Genomic DNA, 20878 nt, shown 5'->3' on the forward strand with positions numbered 1-20878 from the left:
ACAGAGAACCATTAGAACATTTGTCTTTAAAATCAGGACAAGGCAAGGCTACCTAGAGTCCTCATTTCTGTTCATCACTGTATCAGCAGTCCTAGGCAGCGAGCAATAGAGGAAGAAAGACACATGAGGTCTACAGAGGAATATCTAACAGCCAGAACTCACAGTTCTTAAAAAAGGTGCAAAAGCCCACATCGGCCTCTCTCTGTTTATCCAAGGAATACATCTACATTCGTACTAAATAAGGAAACTCTAACACTTACTTAAATTCACTGAAACAGCTCTAAATAAACTGAAAAGTTTATTACATCACGTGCACACATGTGTGCACATAGGTGTATATTCATGTACATGTCTATACTGTGCACACAGAATAAAATTTAGGAAAATAAATACCAATACGTTAGCATTTGTTATCATGAAATAGTTAGATTATAGGTGTTTTCTTTAAATATCTTAATATTTACTATTTTTCTTATGATAAATCACATCTCATGCATTGTTTATATGGCATTTTATATTTATATAAATTTGTTGTATTCTATAAAGCCTAAAAATTTTTACTAGTAGGCTATCTCTTGGAGCATGCATTTTCTAATTTTTCTGCTGTGACTTTACATTATTCATAGAATTTACTAGAGTTTTTCTGTTCTAGAAAGTTGGGAGCAAAAAAAAAAAAAAGAAAGTTGGGAGCAAAAAAAAAAAAAAGAAAGTTGGGAGTATTTACCTTCTTCATCCAGGCTGCTGAAACTCTGCCCTTCCGTTAACAAATCCCTCCTCTCATCCTTCCATTCCTTGCTGACAGAGGACACGATCTCCTGGGAGGTGGCCTTCAATGCGGCAATGGAGTTGCACCGTTTCTTGGAAGGTGAGGCCTTCAGAGCTGGACAGCAAGGAAGAGAGAGTAATTGTAAAGCCGGGCACAGTAGGGTATGTCCTGCTGCAAAGCTAGGCACAGTGGCAGTCCCAGCACTGAGGCTGAGGCAGGAGAGGTTGGAGGCTGGCCTGAGTCACAGAGTGAGATCCTGTTTTAAAACAACCCCAGAACTAAAGTAATAAATAGAAGTTACAGAATCAGATTCAGATTCCTAAATTTAATATCCTATTTCTTATTAATATTTTAGAAATAATTTGAGTATAGAAAGGCAAGGGCTCATTTCATACATATGGCAAGGGGGGATTAAAATATCTGTGTTTTTGGCTATATTATTTGTCCAAAATGGCTTGATTCAAAGAAAAGTATTTTAAAATACATTTGAGTTGGACTTTCTTTGGATTTTGAAATAGGCTTAGCTGAGGCAAAATGTATTTATTTATTTATTTGCTAAAGAATTGCCCTTCTTCCTTGTTTTTCTTATGCAGGGAGGAGGCTGGGTGAGCTGGAAAGTCCAGATGGTGAAGTGCGGAGGATTCTCATGACCCCAGCTTTATTAGCCGGGGACCGGGACTTTCTAAACGTACCAGTGCTTAATCGTACACACATGTTGCCCAATTTAGCCAAGTTACTTCTGGTTGCTTCTTTCTTTGTGATTTTCCCACTGAAATTTCTTTCTCTTTGGTCTTGTCAGATGTATAATTCACTCCCATTTCTATCCAGATGGCATTCTCTATCCTCAGAAGCATGGTGGGAACCCAGGCCAGGGAAGATGCGCTTCCCTGAGCCACCATGCTTGCTGAAGCCTGTGGTTCCACCGGGGACACCCTGGCTGGTCCTGCTTAAAACTGTGGTCTGATCTGCACCTAGGTCATGCTTTCCCACAGTAACTCTTCTTGGCTAGAGAATTTCGTTGGAGGAAGTTGGAGGGAGGGAGGGAGGGAGGGAGGGAGGGAGGGAGGGAGGGAGGGAGGGAGGGAGGGAGGGAAGCTGTTTATGCTTCTCCTGAACTTGAGATTGGTAAGAGTCCTTTGGAGGTTTGTGTAAAGGGGTGAGCCAACAGCAACTGGACTGGGCACCCTGCTCAGCCTTGAGACTCTCCTGAGTTTGGATTACACAGCTCATCAGCCCTTTCTGTGTACAGGTTTCAAGGGATCAGTTGGAGAACGACTCTGGGGATCACAGATGAGGGAAGACTAGGGGCGATCTCCCTGCTTCCAGGACAGGAAAGACTAGCTTCCCCGAGAGTTTCATGTTAATATCATCATCGTGATAAATAGTGTTTTTGGACTAGGGCTTTAGTCTGGAGGCCAACACTCACATTGAGCATCTCAAATTGTCAAAATGTCTAAGGGAGGCTGGCCCTTTTACAGACTTAGAAATGGAGGGCAGAAAAGTGGGCTTGTTCCAGGTCACGGGGCTAGAGAGTGAAGCCAAGGGCCTTTCTTGTTGTCTTCATTTGTTTACTTGATAGTTGATTTTCTAGCTTGTTAGCATTCCATTTTCTGACTAAGGTGTGTGTGCATGTGCGTGTGTGCGTGCGTGTGTGTGTGTGTGTGTGTGTGTGTGTGTGTGTATCTTTTGGATGTTCAAACAACTGATCTTGCCATTCCTTTTGGTTGCTCACAATTGATTTTAATGATGGGTAAGAGGACCACAGAAGCTGGTATTCCCTCACACCATGTTCTGCTAAGCACTGACTCGCTTTCACAGAGTGGAAGTGATGACCACTGGTGTCTGCTGGCACATGCCCTCTGCTTTTGCTAAGCTTTTATGAGCTGTGACACATTCCTGCCCTTTGCTATAGTATCTTTAGATTTCAAAGTAATGCCTTTTTTTGATGTCTAAGCCAGAGTATATGAGCCGTGGTTCGAGGACTGATGGGGTCCTGGACCCCTCAAATGAGCTTCAGGGTTGAACTATTGCTGTAAGAATAGGAAGGCATGATGAGCTCAGGAGAGGCTGAATTAACTGTGCTGTCAGCACGAACTGAGTTTAGAAGCAGATGCAAGACTTCAACTAGTCTCGACTAAGACAGTTACTCAGAATTTCAAAACAGTCAAAGAAATGCCACCTTTCTCACTGTTTTAGGATCCATAACTATCATCATAATTATTTTTATGTTCAAAAATTCTTAATTGGTTTATGTTAACATACTTAACAAATCTTGGTGTGTATATGTGTACAGGTGTGCGTGTGTCATGGTATGCACGGGGAGGTCAGAGGACAACCCCAAGGGTCAGTCCTTGCCTTCCACCTTGACATAGACAAGGTCTCTTTCTTTATCTCTTTTTTTTTTTCTTTTTTGTTTGTTTTTCAAGACAGAGTTTCTCTGTGTAGTTTTGGAGCCTGTCCTGGAACTCATTCTGTAGACCAGGCTGGCTCCTAACTCACAGAGATCTGTCTGCCTTTGCCTCCCGAGTACTGGGACTAAAGGCGTGCGCCATCAATGCCAGCCCAAGAGGCAGGGTCTCTTATTATATGCTACCATGTAGTACGCCAGGCTAGCTGGCCCGAAAGCTTCCAGGGATCTCATTCTCCTGTCTCTGCTTCCTGCCTCTAAGTGCAGAGTGCTGAAGAGTCAGGAGAAACAAGGAAATGAGACAGCTGCAAGTGTGCACAGCACTCTGCGGGAGAAAGGCACTCCACTCCAGGAGAGGCAGAGGCCGCAGCACTGAGGGTCGTTTTCAGTTACATGACAGGAAGTGACTGAAGGCACTGGCATGGTGCTGGTCAAGGATGGATGGCTAAAACTACCCTGGTGTGAAGGTACTCTCTAGAGGGACCTGCCCAAGACATTCAGAAGACCCAGCAAGTGTGTGTGGCATCCTGCATCCCTTCCCTGATGCACACAGCAGGTGCACTCCCTTCCTGCCCTAGGTGATGGGGCTGCAGAGTGAGCTTACATCCCATAAAGGAGCCAAATAAAGTAAGTGAAATTTATAAGATAAACAAGCCAGACCTGGAGTCCATTAGCTCACTGAATGTCAGAGGAGGCAATCATTTTTTCTACCATGACAGAACTTTGAATACGACACTGTTGCTAGGCAACAGGCAACCACGGTGAGGTACTCACTGTGCATGAGCAGAAGCAACTTTCATCACATTGCTCTGAGTATGTTATTAAGTACTTGGGAAAAACCACGTGAGATCCTGACTCACTTTATACATCAAAAAAGTACCTCATGGACGAGTAAAAAGAATTTCAAAGATTTGCAGGAAGTAGGGTTGGGATGTAGTTTAAGTTGATTGCTCAAGTATGAAGCCCTATGTTCAGCTCCCTAGCACTCATAGCCTGCTGGGGACTCTGGGTTCAGTGAAAGACTATATATATGAAAAAGTGGAGAGCAATACAGGAAGACACGTGATGCCTGCTTCTGGCCTCCAGTCTCTCATAAACACCTGCATACACATGTGCACACACATGTATACACCATGCACAAACACATGTGCACACTAAACCAAAATAAATTTAAAAAGAGAAATGAAATACTTGGGTCTGGAGATGAAGCTCAGTATTAGAGCACTTGCCTATCATATGTGATGATGCCCTGGGTTCAATCTCCAGCATCAAAAAAACAAAGAAAAAAACAAACGAAGAACAACACCCCAAACCAACTGTTGTTGAAAAGAATGAATGAAGTCCCAAGGAAAAGGCCAGTCCATGCTCATAGAACGGAAGACACCATATTATTAGGATGACAAGGATTCCCAGACAGGTCCACATAATCAAGAAAAACCAACATGCTGCTTTCCTTTTAAAAACACAAGTTGACAGGATGATCATTAAAGTCATGGTTATTAAAGTTCAGATGTAGACATACCAAGGGGCCAGTTAGCATGGACGATCTGAGGAAGAATGAATGACTCATGATTCTTGAAGGCAAAACTAACAGCTGAAATACAGTGAGTGGGGCTGGGATAAGGGTAGGTATACTGATCAACAAGATGGAACGAGAGCCCAGAAATAAACCCTTCCATCTGTGGTTAACTGATTCCCAACAAGGGTGCCGAGTAATTCACCTCGGAAATATAGGCTTTTCAACAAACAGTGAGGGGAAATACACATAAAAGATGAACCTTAACTTATACTATGTATAAATGAAAAAAAAAAAAAAGAATCATAGACCTAAACATGAGAGGTGAAATTGTGCAACTATTAAAAGCAAAGAAGACCTCAGCGAGGTGGGCCATTTTTACACCGCACCAAGTGTGCTGGCAGGGGCAGGGGGAGGAAGAAAGAAACTGAGCATTTTGAAGAGGTGCATTTTGTAATATGTAACATATATCTTAGCAAACACAGTCATTAAAAAACAACTCAAAGTGAGAGAAAGTTAACAGATTGACTACTTAAAAAGGAAGTCTTAGGCCTGGAGAGAGACCTCAGTGGTCAAGAGCATTTGCTGATTTTGCAGAGGACCCAGGTTTGGTTCTCACTTCCTACAGGATGGCTCACAACCACTGGTAACTCCACTTCTAGGAATTCTGACTCCCTCTTCTGGCTTCTGTGGGAGCTGCATGCACATGGTACACATGTATACATGCAGGCAAACACGCACACACACACACACAAAAATAGAAACAAATTAGTCTTTTAAAAAAGAAGTACGACTTATTGCATTAAAAGCATGATAAGTCAGAGACTGGGAAAGTCTGTAACACACTGTTTGTACTTTTTGGAACCAAAGATGCCACTGATTATGGAATCAGTTTATATGTTACTACATTCAGGGAAAAAAATAGCTACTAAGGTGAAGAGGCCCCAGGAGGAGCCTCCCTCTTCCAGAATTGAGAGAGAGAGAGAGAGAGAGAGAGAGAGAGAGAGAGAGAGAGAGAGAGAGAGAGAGAGTGTGTGTGTGTGTGTGTGTGTGCGTGTGTGTGTGAAGCAATAAAGGGCCATGTCCTTCTTAAAATTTTATAAAGCACTTCAAAGAAACCTTGGCTCAAGGGGAAGAGAGGTAGAAAACCTTTGAAAATATGAGTTACAAGCCTGAACACAGAGACTTGCAATCTAAATAAACACAACTTTATGGTTAGGAAAACCTTGGACAGAAAAACCTAATTTATAGTAGGTCTCAATTCGATAATAATTTTTAAGATGCCACTGATGATCATCCATTGTGTATAAAAGCTGGTCTTAGAATAAAAGATGAAGGTTTATATAGATATAATTCATTTAAATCATCTAGAAAAATAACAAATACCTAACATAAATGGTCAAATATTACATAGCAGAATTCTCAAAGGAATTACAAATGGCTGAAAAATTATGAGAAATACTTGAACCTAACCAGTACTTGAAAAACACAAAATAAAACAACCAGGTGACATTTTTCTACTTGTAAGGATGGCATAATTTAAAAAGCCAAATGCAGGCTGAGGGCTGCAAATGACTTTTTGCAGTTATGTATAGTTAATACCCTACTTCCACATCTTGAACTCTATCCCAAGTAAACAATCCTAATTTAGACACAGCGTTTATTTGAAACTATGCTCATAAAAATATTAGCCAGAAAAAGGAAAAAGAGAAAGGATGTAAATGCCCAACACTAAAAGAATGGCTAGCAGATATGGTGCACCCCTATAATTTTCCTACTGTGTTTCAGTTTTAAATGATGTTTGCAATATTCACAGCTTTGAGAAACTATTTATATTATAATGCTATGCAAACATCAGAGGGTAGAAGCCCGAGAGGATTCAGCATTATGCTGCTGTGTGTGTGTGTGTGTGTGTGTGTGTGTGGTGACAAATCGAACCTGGAGCTTGTACACAGCAGTCCTGCACTTTGTTGGACATTAGATTTATGAAAATGGACAAAAAATAAAAATTGGGAGGAAGTACATCACCATCTGAGTACTAGGCAACTCTGGGCAGCTTCCTCCCGAATTTTATTGGCTTTCAAGTAATTACCACAGTTTCATTGCATTTCCAAACTTCGGTAAATATTGCAAGAAAAATCTACAATGACTAATGCTATGGTTTTGGGGTGATAACTTATGATTTGAGATATAAAGTTGGACCACAGAATAAGTAAATGATAAAGTAACAATATGTATATAATAGGCTTATTCTCCACTTTCCACCCAGTTTGAAGACTAACAGTATGCACATAGTAAATTTCCCATAAGTATAATGATAAATAAGACGCCGTATTTTACCTTGGTTAAAATAATCATTGTTATCTTTGGCCTTAGTTTGTTCTATTTATTTAATTACTCGTGGTTTGAAGGCAGGATTCTGATTTGAGAACTTTCTCCCTTTTGTTTTCTGCAGAGCTGGGGTCAACCTGGAGACCTTGTGCATGCCAGACAAGCACCACCGCTGAGCTAAATCTACAGGGCCTTTCTTAATTTTTGATGTAGGAATTTTTAATCTACAGATTTGGCCTCGAGCCCTGCCTTTGTAGTTTCCCACCATTTGCGGAATGTGTGTGTTTTATTTTCCTTTTTTTGAGAGCGGCTCTCATTGTATCCCCCAGTCTGGCTTGGGAACTCCCAGGCCTCCTGTCCAGCTTCTTGAGTGCTAGGATTACAGGTGTTTGCTCTGTGCTGATGGTGCTTTCATTTGTCACTAAGTATTTTTCTCCTTTCTCTGATTTCTTCTTTAAATTATTGGTGCCAATGGCTACATACAAATAAATCTATATATCAACAACTAACTGTACGTGTGTGTGCGTGTGCGTGCGTGCGTGCGTGTGTGTGTGTGTGTGTGTGTGTGTGTGTGTGTGTGTGTGTATTCATGCATGCATGCATGTGGAGGCCAAAAGGTTGATGCTGAGTGTCTTCCTCAACCATTCTCCCTTATTTATCTACTGTTTTGAGAAAGGTTCTCCCATTGAACACAGAGCTCATGGACTGGCCAACAAGCCCAGCAATTTACTTGCTTATGTCTCACATTGCAGAGATTATATTGTGTTCTGCTTTTTTGGGCTTCTGTTTTTGAGACAGGGTTCCTCTGTGTAGGTGTGGCTGTCCTGGAACTCACTCCATAGACCAGGCTGGCCTTGAACTCACAGAGATCCACATGCCTCTGCCTCCCAAGTGCTGGGATTAAAGTTGTATACCATCACTGCTGACTCTGTGTTCTGCTTCTTACATGGGTGCTAAGGGTCTGAACGTGGGTCCTTGTGTTTTCGTATCACTTTACTGATTGAGCATCTCCCACACCCCAACCTGTACCTTTTCTTTTTAACATAAAATGGGCAAATGATTATGGCATCATTAAATCATGATATTTAACTATAATTAGTCATTATTACCACTGCAGTAAAAACATTCAATTCTTCCAATAAAACTTTCCACACATATATGGTGACATCATGTAGTGATACTTTGTTTGTTCTTTAAGAAATAAAGCTTGCCTGAAGATCAGAGGGTGGAGCTAGCCATTAGCTAACCAAAGAGGTCTGTAGGTCTTTATAGACAACAGACAGGAAGTGATATGGCTGGGCTGGGAGGAGAGAGGAAGTGATAAGGTGGGGCAGAGACAGGAGCTCAGGCCCTTGTGGTCTGAGGATTTGGTAGAGGTAAGAAGTGGCTGGCTCCTTTATTTCTCTGCTCTTTCAGTATGTACCCCGATATCTGACTCTGGGTTTTTATTATTAAGACCAATTAGAATTCATGCTACAATGTCAGTAAAAAGTGCTACAACCAAGAAATTTCCTTAAGACTCTTACCTTGAATTTTCTTGAAAACTCTGGAATTCATGAACTTTAAAAATCTATCTGCATAAAAACTTGGTCTATGAACTGAAACAGTGTCCTGGAAAAAAAGAAAGAAATATGGTAGGTTTGCCTCTCAGAATTCATCTCACATTGGAAAAAAGGCTCTGTTAGTCAAGGTCTGAACTAAAACATGGCAAAGAATTAAAAGGACCAGAAGGCTAGGGCTAGGGACAGCCAGAAAGATTTAGTCATCACAGAGATTCTATGTACTCAGTGTTATGTATTTGCACGCGGGGGACCCCAGGCTGGCTGGGCCGGGGCCCATGAGTGGGGAAAACTTGCTGGCATGCTGGGCAGATGCAGTGATGGGCTAGGCAAATGCATGCCATGAGGGCATGGCGGTGGTGGCAGCCAGTAATTCACAACCCAGATGCTGCATCTGCACGGACAGAGTTTATTAGAAAGATAGACAGAAAGGAGAGAGAGGAAGAGAGAGGAGGTCGAGGGTGCGCACCTCATGGGAGGAAAAGCAGAAGAGAGAGAGGAAAGGGGAAGGAAGTTTTTTCCTCAAAATGAGGCTTTTCTGTCAGGACGCAGGGCAGGCCCAAGGGGCAGGACTTCCAGGGGTGGGTCAGAATATTAACACTCAGGACAAAATGGAGCATGAAGGGACAGGGAGACAGGCAAACAACTTTGCTCCAAAAATTCAAATTGTCTGTCCTGTCACATCACCAGGGCCTGGGGGACTTGTGTGTGTGTGTGTGTGTGTGTGTGTGTGTGTGTGTGTGTGTGTGTGCGCGCGCACACACTCAATCCAAGCACCATCTGGAATGAAGGGTGGCACTGATAGTGAATACACCGCTTATTTGAGCTATCTGTGGTTTTAGCTAGGAACATCTGCAACTCTGCAATGGGCAGTGGAGAAGGGCACAGTTGTCAGCCACATTGTAAAGAACAAAAAGAGACAGTGCCCCTAGCATTCGAGTGACATTTAAATCAGGGCTTCATCACTAGGTAAGGAGGCGAGACTGCCTGAGGTTACACTGAATTAGCTCCTGGTCACACAGGACTGGATTGAATTAAACGGCCAGGCTCCTCTCATGTTTGGCAAGAGTCATTTTATTATAACCAGAAAACGGCCTGGATGAAGGAGCCGATTCTCTGTGTTCATCTGCTCGATTTTGAATATAGGTTTCTGGATCTCAACAGCGAAATTTCTAAAAGTTCAAGTGTAGTCACTATGAAGGGTCTGCAGTGGGGTTCAAGGAGTGTTGAGCCAGAAGTCAAGTGACCTGCATCAGGTGTGAGGTCTAATTTTAACGGACTGTGATACTGGGAACAGGGCCTCAGCTCCTTTATCTAGGAACACACTGTTCCACAGATCTACATGCACCTAGTCAGAGTCATCTGTAATTGTGCAAATGGGCAGTTACAAGGGCACAACTCTTCAGGCACATTAGGAACTCTGAGCTCCCTTAGGGAGCTGGAGATATGGCTGACATTTCTTTCTGGTATGATGTGTGCTCTTCCAACGGTACTGGCAGCTTCTATTTGGACAGTTTCTTACAACAGGTACCTGACTTAGGAATATTGGGAGGAAGCAAGGGGAATCCATGGCTGACTGACACTCAGCCCTTCTCTTTAAAGGACTGTTTAAAAAATAGTTGTTATTTTTAATCTGAAAAAAAAAACCTATCTAAATAAGAAACACATTTGTAAACAAACAAAAATAAGTCTTGGTTATTACTTATGGGTTCACAAATGTATAACAAGTACAGAGATCTTTCTTATGACCAAACTTAAGATCAGAAGACATGTTTTCAACAGACATGAGACTAGACCCCTGATCTGGTAATAGAATAAAGGTGTCTTTGAAAACACCAAATGACCTTGGGATATTAGGATTTACCTTCTGCATTCAGGGTGCTGTGAGATTCCTATCTTCCTCAGCTGGACCACCTAAAATTAACCTACCTTGACTTTTCTATAAGAGGAACCCCTGATCTGACTGAGTCTGTGGCAGAGTCTTAGAAACAACTCTGTGAGCCTATAATTTCCATCCTGATGGAAGCCAGTCATCAGCCCATGGACAAAATATAGTTCTTTCATGCTGAAAGGTTATTAACAATCTGCCACAGAATTAGAAAATCCTTTTCAGAATGGAGGAGAACAGTATCTATAATTTATTCTCTTTCAAAAGAAGGCATCCACTCACATCTTAAAGGGAAATGAGCAATCAAGTCTTTGACTGATGGACTCTGTGGACATGTCACCATCAGTCAGTAACTATGAGAGGCTCAGTTCTGCCAACAGTGGAGGCCTCAGATCTAACATCAAGTATGTGTATGTGTGAGGGAGGAGTGAGGAGGGAGTCTGCCCTCTGGAGCTGATGTTTTCTTCATCTACGATATCCCGCCACTCAGCATATATAGATGTTCATAACAGGAGCTAAAGGGATGGCTCAGCGATTAAGAGCACATACTGCTCTGGCAGAGGATCCAAGATGGGTTTCCAGCACCCATGTCAGGTAGGTGCTGTAACTCCAGCTCTGGGAGATCTATCTGATGCCTCTGACCTCCATGGGCACAGACACTCAGGTGACATACACATATACACATAATTAAAGATAATAAAATAAATGTTTTAAAAGTTCATAGCACTTGCAAAGACATTCCATGTCAACATTTTTACTTTCTATGTCATTATCATGTGTTAGACATTGTGCTGCATGTTAATATGTAGTATCCCGTATCACACTCACAGAAGCCAGGTACTGGCCCCTTACTGATGAGAAAACCGGTTTGCTTTCTCATGTGGCCAGCCAAGTAGGGAACTGGCTCAAATCCAGGGCTGTTCAACATCACAGAAAGGACTCAAAATCTTATTTAGCCCAGGCTTCTAGGAACTTCATTTCAAGGCCCCCAACTTCCCTGAGTCTTCAAAAAGGCCCCCTCCACCTTACTCATCACCTCACAAAGGGGACCTTTGCACCCCACATAGGAACAAGCACAGTTTTATTTTCTAGGGTGGTACCTGGCTCTTGGGCTGGAAGTCCTTTATTTGAACAGCTATTCAAATTCATGTGGTCTAGTTCTCAGCCTAAGATTCTGAGCATGCAAAGACCTTTGCTCTCCTCTGGATCTGGTGACAACCACAGTTGGACAAGAAACGTCTACAGTTTAACAAAGCACAGGTCACTCACCCCATCATAAACAAGAGCTTTCCAGGAATGTTCTAACTTCTTCATTAACCTAAAAAGTAAACAGACGGGGAAAGTAACACTGAGACTGCAAAACTGCTCGTTCGGTCAATTTTCAGAAAAAAAAAAATGAGGTTGATTGCGTTTCCAATAAGACCACTTCCCCAAATCTCTCACCTATATGACTGCAGAATATCAATAATGCCCATGAATAAAAGCAGTTTTTCTCCCTTATGGCTTTTAGCTGGAATGCCTCCCATTCTGTGGATAGAGCAAAGGGGAAAATATTTCATAATATGAGTACAGAAAGCTAAAACTCGTTACTAATTATACACTAAAAACACTAAGAATTCTAGACTACTGCTTCTTCTATTGCCATAAGTTTTCATCAGCTTAAAGGATAATAAGTTCATAGCTGTCAGATCTGAGGAGCTGGATGGGAAGACTCTAATTACAAAACTACTTCTATTTAAAAATTATGAGCAAAGAAGGATTTTTAGAGCAGTATAAAATAGTGCTTTTTTTTTTTTTTTTTTTTTTAAGGCAACACTAACGTGTAGAATAGTGCCTGTCAAGCATGCCAAGCAAAAGCCTTGGTTTGCTCTCCAGCGCTGCATCAACTCACTTGCCTGGTGGCAGATACAAGGGCCAGAGGCAGGAGAATTAGGAGTTCAAAGCCATTCCTGGCCACATAGAAAGTTCAAAGTCAGCCTGCACTAAAGTAATATTACTTTTTCTGATCTAAAGAATCACTTGTTTACTGTGAGACTGAAATATACCTAGAGGCCTGTTTGTGGTAGAGCACACCTTTAATCCCAGCACTCGGAAGCCAGAGGCAAGTGGATCTCTGTGTGTTCAAGGCCAGCCTGGTCTACATAGTGAGTTCCAAGATAGCCAGAGCCTATAGAGAGATCCTATTTCAAAAAACCTAACTAATCAACCCCTCCCCCTGCAAACAACAAAAACCATAGAGAAACACATAGAAGAAAATTTGTGAAATTAATTCCTGAGGTATGTTTTTGCAGGGCGTGTGTATGTATGTATGTATGTATGTATGTATGTATGTATGTATGTATGTATATATGGATTAATCTGAAGAGGTTATTGGATTGAATGGTCTTGTAACTTGAGTATTACATCAGTTGATGTGGGATCTCATTCCTCACAGCAATGGCAATGTGATTAATAGCCATGTGGTATTTCATGATATGGACACAGAATAATTTGTTCAGTGGATCACTGAATATTTAGACAGAGCTGCAAGCTTGGATTTGAACAAAGGCTGACCACGCGCTAGTTTCCTTTATGAAACACACAAATGTGCATCTGGCTTAGTCATTGCCCGAGAATCCTAGAAAGCAGGTGATTAAGGCCTTAGGAAATGATTTCCTGTCTCCTTGCTCAGCAAGTTCACATGTGATGAGTCAACCACTTCAACAATCTTCTGTGGTTGTAATGGTTTCTATTGTCAAATGCGCCCTTCACACATGCAAATGAAGCCTGCAGTTGCTAGCACATCTGGCTGAGGAGAGAGGCAACATCTGCCAGGGTGCAGAGGTGAGACCAACAGAATCTCCTTATGCAGATAAAAAGCTCTGAAGTGCCAGTAGCATTCCTACCACGTGTTTACTGAAGTAAATAAATGAACATGAATAAACATGGAGTCATGCTCATTCAAAGCCAGAGTTTATTCTTCCTTCTTCTGGTCGATGTTTTGAATGTGTAGTAAATGAGGAGAAAACACTTTCAGTGTTCAGTCATTGTTAAACAAACAAACAAACAAACAAATGGAACTATCTAAAACCAGAAACCATGTGGGTGGAAGACAGATAGAAACTGGAGAAACTGCCACTCAATTAAGTTGTCTAGAGGTAAAGAGAAATAAAGTTGGTTTAAGCCATTTACTGCCAACTAGGAATCTAGTCCCAGTGTGCCATATCTCAGGGGAGGTGATTGCATGCAACTACCCAGTGACTGGGGTACCCAAAACCAGGCCGGTGTGTGGCTGCACTTACGTGTCTGGATTCTCCACAATGATCCCATCTGCAGACTTGCCTGGACCCTGGATGGATTCCATGGCTGTGGAGTACAGGACTTTCTGCACTCCAGGCCGCTTTGCATCGGGCACATTTGGTAAGGGCTCCTCTTCTTTGTCTTTAAGGGAATGGTCCAAGATGTGGATGCCCAGCAAAAGGCTGTAGTCCATGATCTTGAAGCTTTCCAGCACCTGAGGAAGGAAAAGACCCAGGAGGTCAGTCAACTCAAATAGCCAGTGAGTCCAAGAGCTTGGGGTCAGCAGACACGCCACCCCCACTCTTGTCCATTGAGAAGCAGACAGGCAAAATATCAAATACAAAACCTTCCCAGTTATTATTAGCCAACTAGCCGGAAGGACTGCCATGGTGGTGGGAAAATGAAAATTTTATGCAAATCTAAAGGAAGCACCTCCCCCTTCCACAACTGATTCACTTATAGCATTTATTGAATGCTTTCCACATATCAGGTGCCAAGTACCCCCCTTGGATTCAACCGTCACAACCACCTTATGAGCTGGTATTACTGTGTGTCTGTTCCACAGGTGAAACCCATGGAGGAAGAAGACAAAAGGACCCATGCAGTGACAGCCATCAGTGACAGATCCACGAGGAAGACTCCGGCATTCACACTCCTACTCAGCACGGGAACAGAGAAACCATAACCCAGTCTCACAAATGCCCCTGTGGGAGGGAACTCAGCCATTCTCCACCTCCGAATCTCGAGTTTAGTGATGACCCCTTTCAAAGCCTATCTCTCCAAGTTGCCAACCATTTCCCTGTAGCAGGTCTTTTTAATATATGTGATCTCAACAAATTGTTCTTTTGTAGACAGTGGGGGAGATGAAGGTATTAAAAATGGTTGACTGTAGCCAGACAAAAGAGAAGGTAGTACTGTGGAGGGAAAGGACAGGACACAAGGTCTAGGTCAGACTGTCTTTAGAGTGCAGGGGTACTTGGCACACCTGGACCAGCCATAGACAGGAAGCACCTGTTCAGGAGGCACGTCCTCAAATGAGATCTTTCCTCATATGAACATTCTCCTACTAGTGTGAGAGATTTGTCCGGACCACAGACTGTTGTATTATCTGCCATTTTCTACCAAAAGCTGCTCAGGAAAGGAGAATTTATTCAGTCACAGACAGCAGATTAGCGACAGATCCACGAGGAAGACACTGGCAATCTCTTGGTCAGAATTGGTCCCTGGCCAACAGAGGATCAAAATCCCGGAATTCTTCATGCCTCTCGTTTTCTTTGAGCCTATGTGTTTTTGGAGCAGATAGTGATGCTGTTTGAAAGGGGGCTGGATGGGAGGGAGAATACTTGCGGATGCAGTGTCAGGGGCACATGTGTAGTCTTTGAGATATGCTGGTCCCTGGGTCGCAGTCATCTTTGCCATTACTGATGAACTCCCAATGGGCTGTAGCCAAGTTTCAGTTATTGCAGAGCATTTACCCTTCAACTGTTTTTAAATAGCATTAGGGATGAAACAGAGCCTTGTGAATGTTCATCTTTTGATATGTTAAAATTATATTTTTAGAGTGGAGACAGACAATCATCGAGAGTGGAATCATATTATTTGAGTGGCCTGGGGCAGAGAAATTATATTTCCAGAGATCTGTGTACAACCTTAGAGTCATGCAAACTCAGCCATTGTCAGAACTCCAGAAAACTGGAATCAGGTTAGAACGCAGCAAGGCTTTGAAGGGTGGTGGTTCCTTCTCTCTCAAGAACTATTGAAAGTCAGGAAGAAGAAGGGAACACACATTGGAAGTCCTGGGGAGTACATCAATAGTCTTGAAAGAGGTTGGGGCAGCAGAGCAGCGGGACACGTGACTAAGATGACCTGGCTGAGTCAGCCCCTGGGAGTACAGCACTGGACTATTAGTATGTGTAACTCAGAGGTCAAGTTTAGCGACCACCTTCCTCTAGGAAATTCCTGGATTGTTACCCTTGGCTTGTTCTCATTCCTAAACTATTGTCATATACCCCCAGTGGCCTCTGGGTATTTTAAAGCTTCTAAGCAGTCCATATTGTAACTCTAAACTCTTGTTTTGTCCCAAAGCAATTCTCTTCCCTGACTTCCCTCTTTCATTTGAAATCACTGTAATGTAAATTTTAGACTCCAAGGACCCCTTTCCTTTCATTAGCTGCCCAGCCCTGCAGCTGGTGTTATCAAAACATTCCTCTTCTCTAATCATTCCATTCCAACTTCCCTTTCGGATTGGTTCAGTGACCCCTTGCCAGACTAGGTCACGTCCCATCCCTACTCACAGCCTCCAGACCCGCCATTGCTTTGTGGCAAGGCTTCAGTTTCATAAAGGTTTTTGCTCTCATGGCTGCAGTCCATGTCTCCTTGTTTGACACCAGCCGAGATTCACCTCCCGGCTACTTAAATTTCTAAGTTACTCCTAAGGGTGCCCAGAAGATGTAAGCCCTGATGTTTTGGTTCATGCTGTTTCTTCTACAGACTTTAGTTTTTCTAAACTCAGAGGGGATTTTCACATCCTAACTCACATGGTAATTCCATGAAAACTATATCACAAACTGTTGGGAATAACAAAGCCTCCCTCTGAACATCCAAACATATTATGTGTCCCTCTCCACTACAAAGCTCAAGCCAGGTCATATCGGCAGTTTTCAAATCATAAAGCAGACATTGGCTCATCAAAGGCTTGCTCTGCGTTGTGCTTCCTGCGGGGGAAGGAATGCACTTTGGTCACATCGGTCCGCGTTTACATGCAAATAAAAAGAAAAACATTCTGCAGCCAAGCATCTCTAACACTACATTCCCATGCCTTAAACACAAGCACTCGATACTTGTGATTACAATGCCTGTGCAAAACATCCGGCACTGAATACATTTACTGTTATTGTGTGCTGTGTAGTCAGGAAAACACACATGAAAGTTCCCCGTGTTTTCAAAGCTACTTACATTATGGGCATTTTGTACTCCGTTCAAAGGGAAAACAAGATGATATTTGCAAACACTGTCTTTGGCTGTTTAGTGTGCACACAACTCAATGGCAGATAAAAGGGAGGCCGTTTCCGCTGTAAATAAGGCTGGGTTTCAGTCTGGGAAGTCCATGACATTGCTCTTTGGGAAGCCTGTCACAGGCTTGGTTAAGAATGGACTCTTTCATCATTCAAGAACATTTAGGACCAGCTCTAAGATGGAGCCTGAATTGTGTATTAGAAATCTGGACACTGCCTATTTGATGGCTAGAATTATATTTTACTATAATATTTAAAATTTAATATACATTTAAACATATGATATAATATCTTGGGTATTTTATTTTCTGAAATTAAAATGCAGTTACACGATGTCCCCTTCTTTTCCCTCCCCTTCTCTAAATCCCTTGCACTCTCTCAAATTTATGACTTTGTTTTCCTTAATTTAAAAAGGGGTCCTTAACAGTAAGAGAACCATACTGAAACATGTATCAATATAAGGATATGATGGTTGGGATGTGTACAGGAAGAAAGAGTGAGGGAGACTGGCTTTGAGTTGGAAATGGACATGGGACATATATACATATACATACATGTATATATATATATATATAATAAATATATATATATATATTTATAATTGTAGCATTCTGCCTACTTTTATGTATACTAGAACTTTTCAAAAATAAAGCTTCACATTCTTCTTCGAGATGCTTAGGAGAAATGCACTTTGGTATTTGGCTAGATAGTTTGCCTCTGCCTCAGCCGCTGATGGGCTAGTGATGGGAACACAGATAAGAAAGAGGGGACAGAATCCACAATGGAACAAGCAGGAGGCTGGCTTGTGTTTGCTCTGCTCCTCTCAACAGGTCGTTCTTTGTCCAAAGAACCAAAGAACCAACGCCACAATGTGGAGCTGATGGGGAGATTCATCAAGGCCCCTTGGGTAATTTCTCTAGCTGGTCTATATATAGTCACTAGATAAGGGGCTAGTAACTGGTACACAATATTTGTAGTAATCCAATAAGATAAGTAAATTAAGAATGGTATCCTGGAGATTTTATGCAAATAGCCATCCCTGGAACGAACTGATTTGGAGAAAAATGGATCCAGCGGCCTGTTCTTGCCGGCTAAGTCAGCCGCTCAGAGTAGAGCACTAGATTATGTGTACGTGCAAGTCCAGTTAGAGCTGAGTGCTGTCTTCTTTATGTAACTTAATTTCCCCAATAAAGCTCAGAGTGTTCTTTGCTAATGTAATAAAGAGAAAATACAGACATATAATTTTAACTAGTAAATCAGAATGGATTAAATATTAAATCCATAGCCTAGTTATAGGCTGTAGCACCACCATCAATCAGAAGTCAGGACTTTGCTGCAAGTACTGACCAGCACAAGGGCCACTTTTTGTTTTTCTTTTCACTTAAAAACTTGAAGTGACAGAATTATGCTCTATGCTTTAGAAACAACCATCTATTACCCAAGAGACACGCATACATGTCTGTCTATGTGTCCAGCAACACAGCTACATCATTCATATAGATGGTTGTTTTGAAACAAGAGTCTACACAGACCAGGCTGACTTCGAACCCACCTCAGTCTCACTTAAATTTCTCTGTGACATGCTGTTTAAAATCACAAGTAGCGACACATATGATGAAGATGACGATGGCACCCACCGGCACAACAGAAATCAAGACATATACTCCAGGTCCTCAGACTCAAGACAAGGAAGTTAGTTCAGGTCTGGCAGGGTTCCCAACTCCAGTTTCCTTTTTCTGCTCTACGCTTCCTGTAGGATTGTTGGTTTGTTTGTTTCCATTTGAATGAAAGGGAGGGTTATAAGAATCAGTGCTATGACTACCCTGCAGTTTCCGTAACTAATGAGAATTTTCAACAGCTGCTCATGCAGGATTCACTGTCATGGATCTAGTCCCCAGCTGTTCCCTGTAACCATTTCAGATCTCAGAAAGAGGCCTTGTTTTAATGTTTGTAGGATTTCCTCATTGCACATGTTGTAAGAGTTGGCAAGTGTCAATAGCCTTCATTATGTTTTCATTGAGCTTTAAGAATGAAATGTTTGGACTACTTTTTTTTCCTTGTGATCCACCACTTACCACTACCCCCTCACTCCCGCCCTCCCTCCTGGAAGTATGCTGTGAAAATCCAATTGTCTTGTTCCAAACTGTCTATTTTTGGCAAAGCCTTTTCCAGATTTCTCCAGAACCTACCCCAGCACCTCATCATCAGAGCCTGAGGGGCAGGCATAGTGGTCTTCTATCCTTTGATAACTAGTTAGGTTATGACTTAAGGTTTAATTTCAGTGTCTCTCTCCATCATACCCACAGGGTAAGGGAGATGATGGAGGACCATGGATATAAGGCTCTGTAAGTTCAGCAGACCCAGGAAGCTTGATCCTGTTCAGTCTCCATCTGTCAAGAAGGGCCCGGTGCCATTAGCTTCTTAGTGTCGCTGTAAGGACAGAGAAAATCTGCCTCTAAGACAGAGTACTGCCCATTCAAAGTCAGTCTACAATCAGTGGTAACTGAGGCAGTCTATGGATGAGCTGAGCCTAGGAAGTACGTCTTCACTGTCCAAAATCATGGATTATACCTATATTTGATGACTTCATAGCAGATATTATGTATTTTAAGTGGTTTAAACTACTTTGGTATCTGTAGGTTATATTGAAGATAGAATCTTTTTTTTTCTACCAAATTTGGGATAATTGATTTTGCAAAATACTGAGAATTCTGTGTCTGGCTTTTTGCTTGGTAGAGAGTTGAGGATGAGCAACACAGAATAGTACTTTTTTTTTTTTTTTAACAGTTACCCTGTCACCATCCCACACTGACCATCTGTCCCTTCTGCTGCTATCAACAGGAGACTCTTTCCCATCAGCCACATGCACTGCAGCTCACCTGCAGCAACTGGCAAAAACTGGGACAAACATCAGCCCCTTTCCAGGGCTCATCAACAACTGTAAGGAGTGGACAGTCTTACAGAGGAGAATTGGTCATCGTCTAAATCAATGACCAAGGAGAACGAGGAGTCAACACAGCTGCAGTTTAACAACCATTTGCACATCTCGGTCAGATGAGCAATACACTTTTAGTTATATTGTATACAACACAATAGCCAACAGTGTGTAAAGGTGACACAATTGTCTTTGGTTCCCTTTCAGGACAAGTCATGAGTTGGTTATGACTAAAATCTGCTTTTATTACCTTAATGATTAGGTAAGACACACTATGTCAAAAACTTTGCTGTTGTTACGTCCTAGGCTCCCTCAGAAGGAGCCACTGAATGGGCTGTCCAGCAGGCTGTGGGTGGGGAACTAAAGCCACTTGGTTTCTGCTCTTACAGAAATTAGAGTCTAATGCAGACATGAAAGTCAGAGCAATAATCACTGTGCAATGTGGACATACTGATGATGACGACAGAATGGTTTTGGATGAAGCATTATGAGAATTTAGTCTCTTGGAAATGCTCATTATGAGAAGCACACACCCGAAATCCAGGAACCTTGAGCTTCATTGCATCAGCACCCACAGGCCTATTATCAGCTACTGGGCTGAACTGTCTATTTTTTCATTTCCCTTTCGGCTCTCTTTCCAGGATCCTTTAATTGTTTCTCTGCTGGTTTCAGTCCTTGCTTTCCTGGAGTACATACTCAGGGTGACGTTTCAACAAGAAACTTCCATACACACCGATAGAATGACCAAAGCTAAACAAGGAAGAACTATTAGCAGACACTGATGGGGAGAGGGAGAACACAGATCACTCACACTGGCTTGTGAGGAGGGAGAACAGGCAGCAGGGTGGGTGGGTGGGGCACCAGCTTTTTATGAACGGAAACATGTACTTTTCAGATAATGTCGTAATAGCACTCAGATGAAGGAAAACTTGCACCAGGTAAAAATTGGGGCAAAAATTTTCGCAGTAGGTTACTTGAACTATTTAAAAACTAAGCCCTCCTCATCTCCATATTCTTTAGCAGGTTAATATTAAACTAGTATAATCACATCACAAAATATCACTCAGCAGTAAAAAAGAGCAAACGACTGATAGAGGATCTGATGTGAATGATCTTAAAGGCATTATGGTGAGTGAGAAGCCAGCCTGCTCAGCTTCATGCTGTATAGAGCATTTTTTAAAAA

The 20878-nt window shown here is 42.1% G+C and overlaps 1 protein-coding gene across 2 annotated transcripts in view; it reads right to left on the bottom strand.

The window, feature by feature from the left end:
* Positions 1 to 20878, bottom strand: part of Pip5k1b (phosphatidylinositol-4-phosphate 5-kinase type 1 beta) — a 154943-nt gene that overhangs the window by 57229 nt on the left and 76836 nt on the right. For both annotated transcript variants that reach the window (XM_036208126.1, XM_036208137.1), the window contains exons 7-11: positions 13749 to 13960; positions 11911 to 11994; positions 11737 to 11785; positions 8547 to 8631; positions 725 to 880 (exon numbers count right to left, since the gene is read on the bottom strand). In XM_036208126.1, coding sequence (XP_036064019.1) covers positions 725 to 880; positions 8547 to 8631; positions 11737 to 11785; positions 11911 to 11994; positions 13749 to 13960 — 586 coding nt within the window. The remainder of the gene's footprint in view (positions 1 to 724; positions 881 to 8546; positions 8632 to 11736; positions 11786 to 11910; positions 11995 to 13748; positions 13961 to 20878) is intronic.

This window comes from Onychomys torridus, chromosome 1 (genome assembly GCF_903995425.1).
Source record: "Onychomys torridus chromosome 1, mOncTor1.1, whole genome shotgun sequence".
Lineage (NCBI taxonomy): Eukaryota > Metazoa > Chordata > Mammalia > Rodentia > Cricetidae > Onychomys > Onychomys torridus.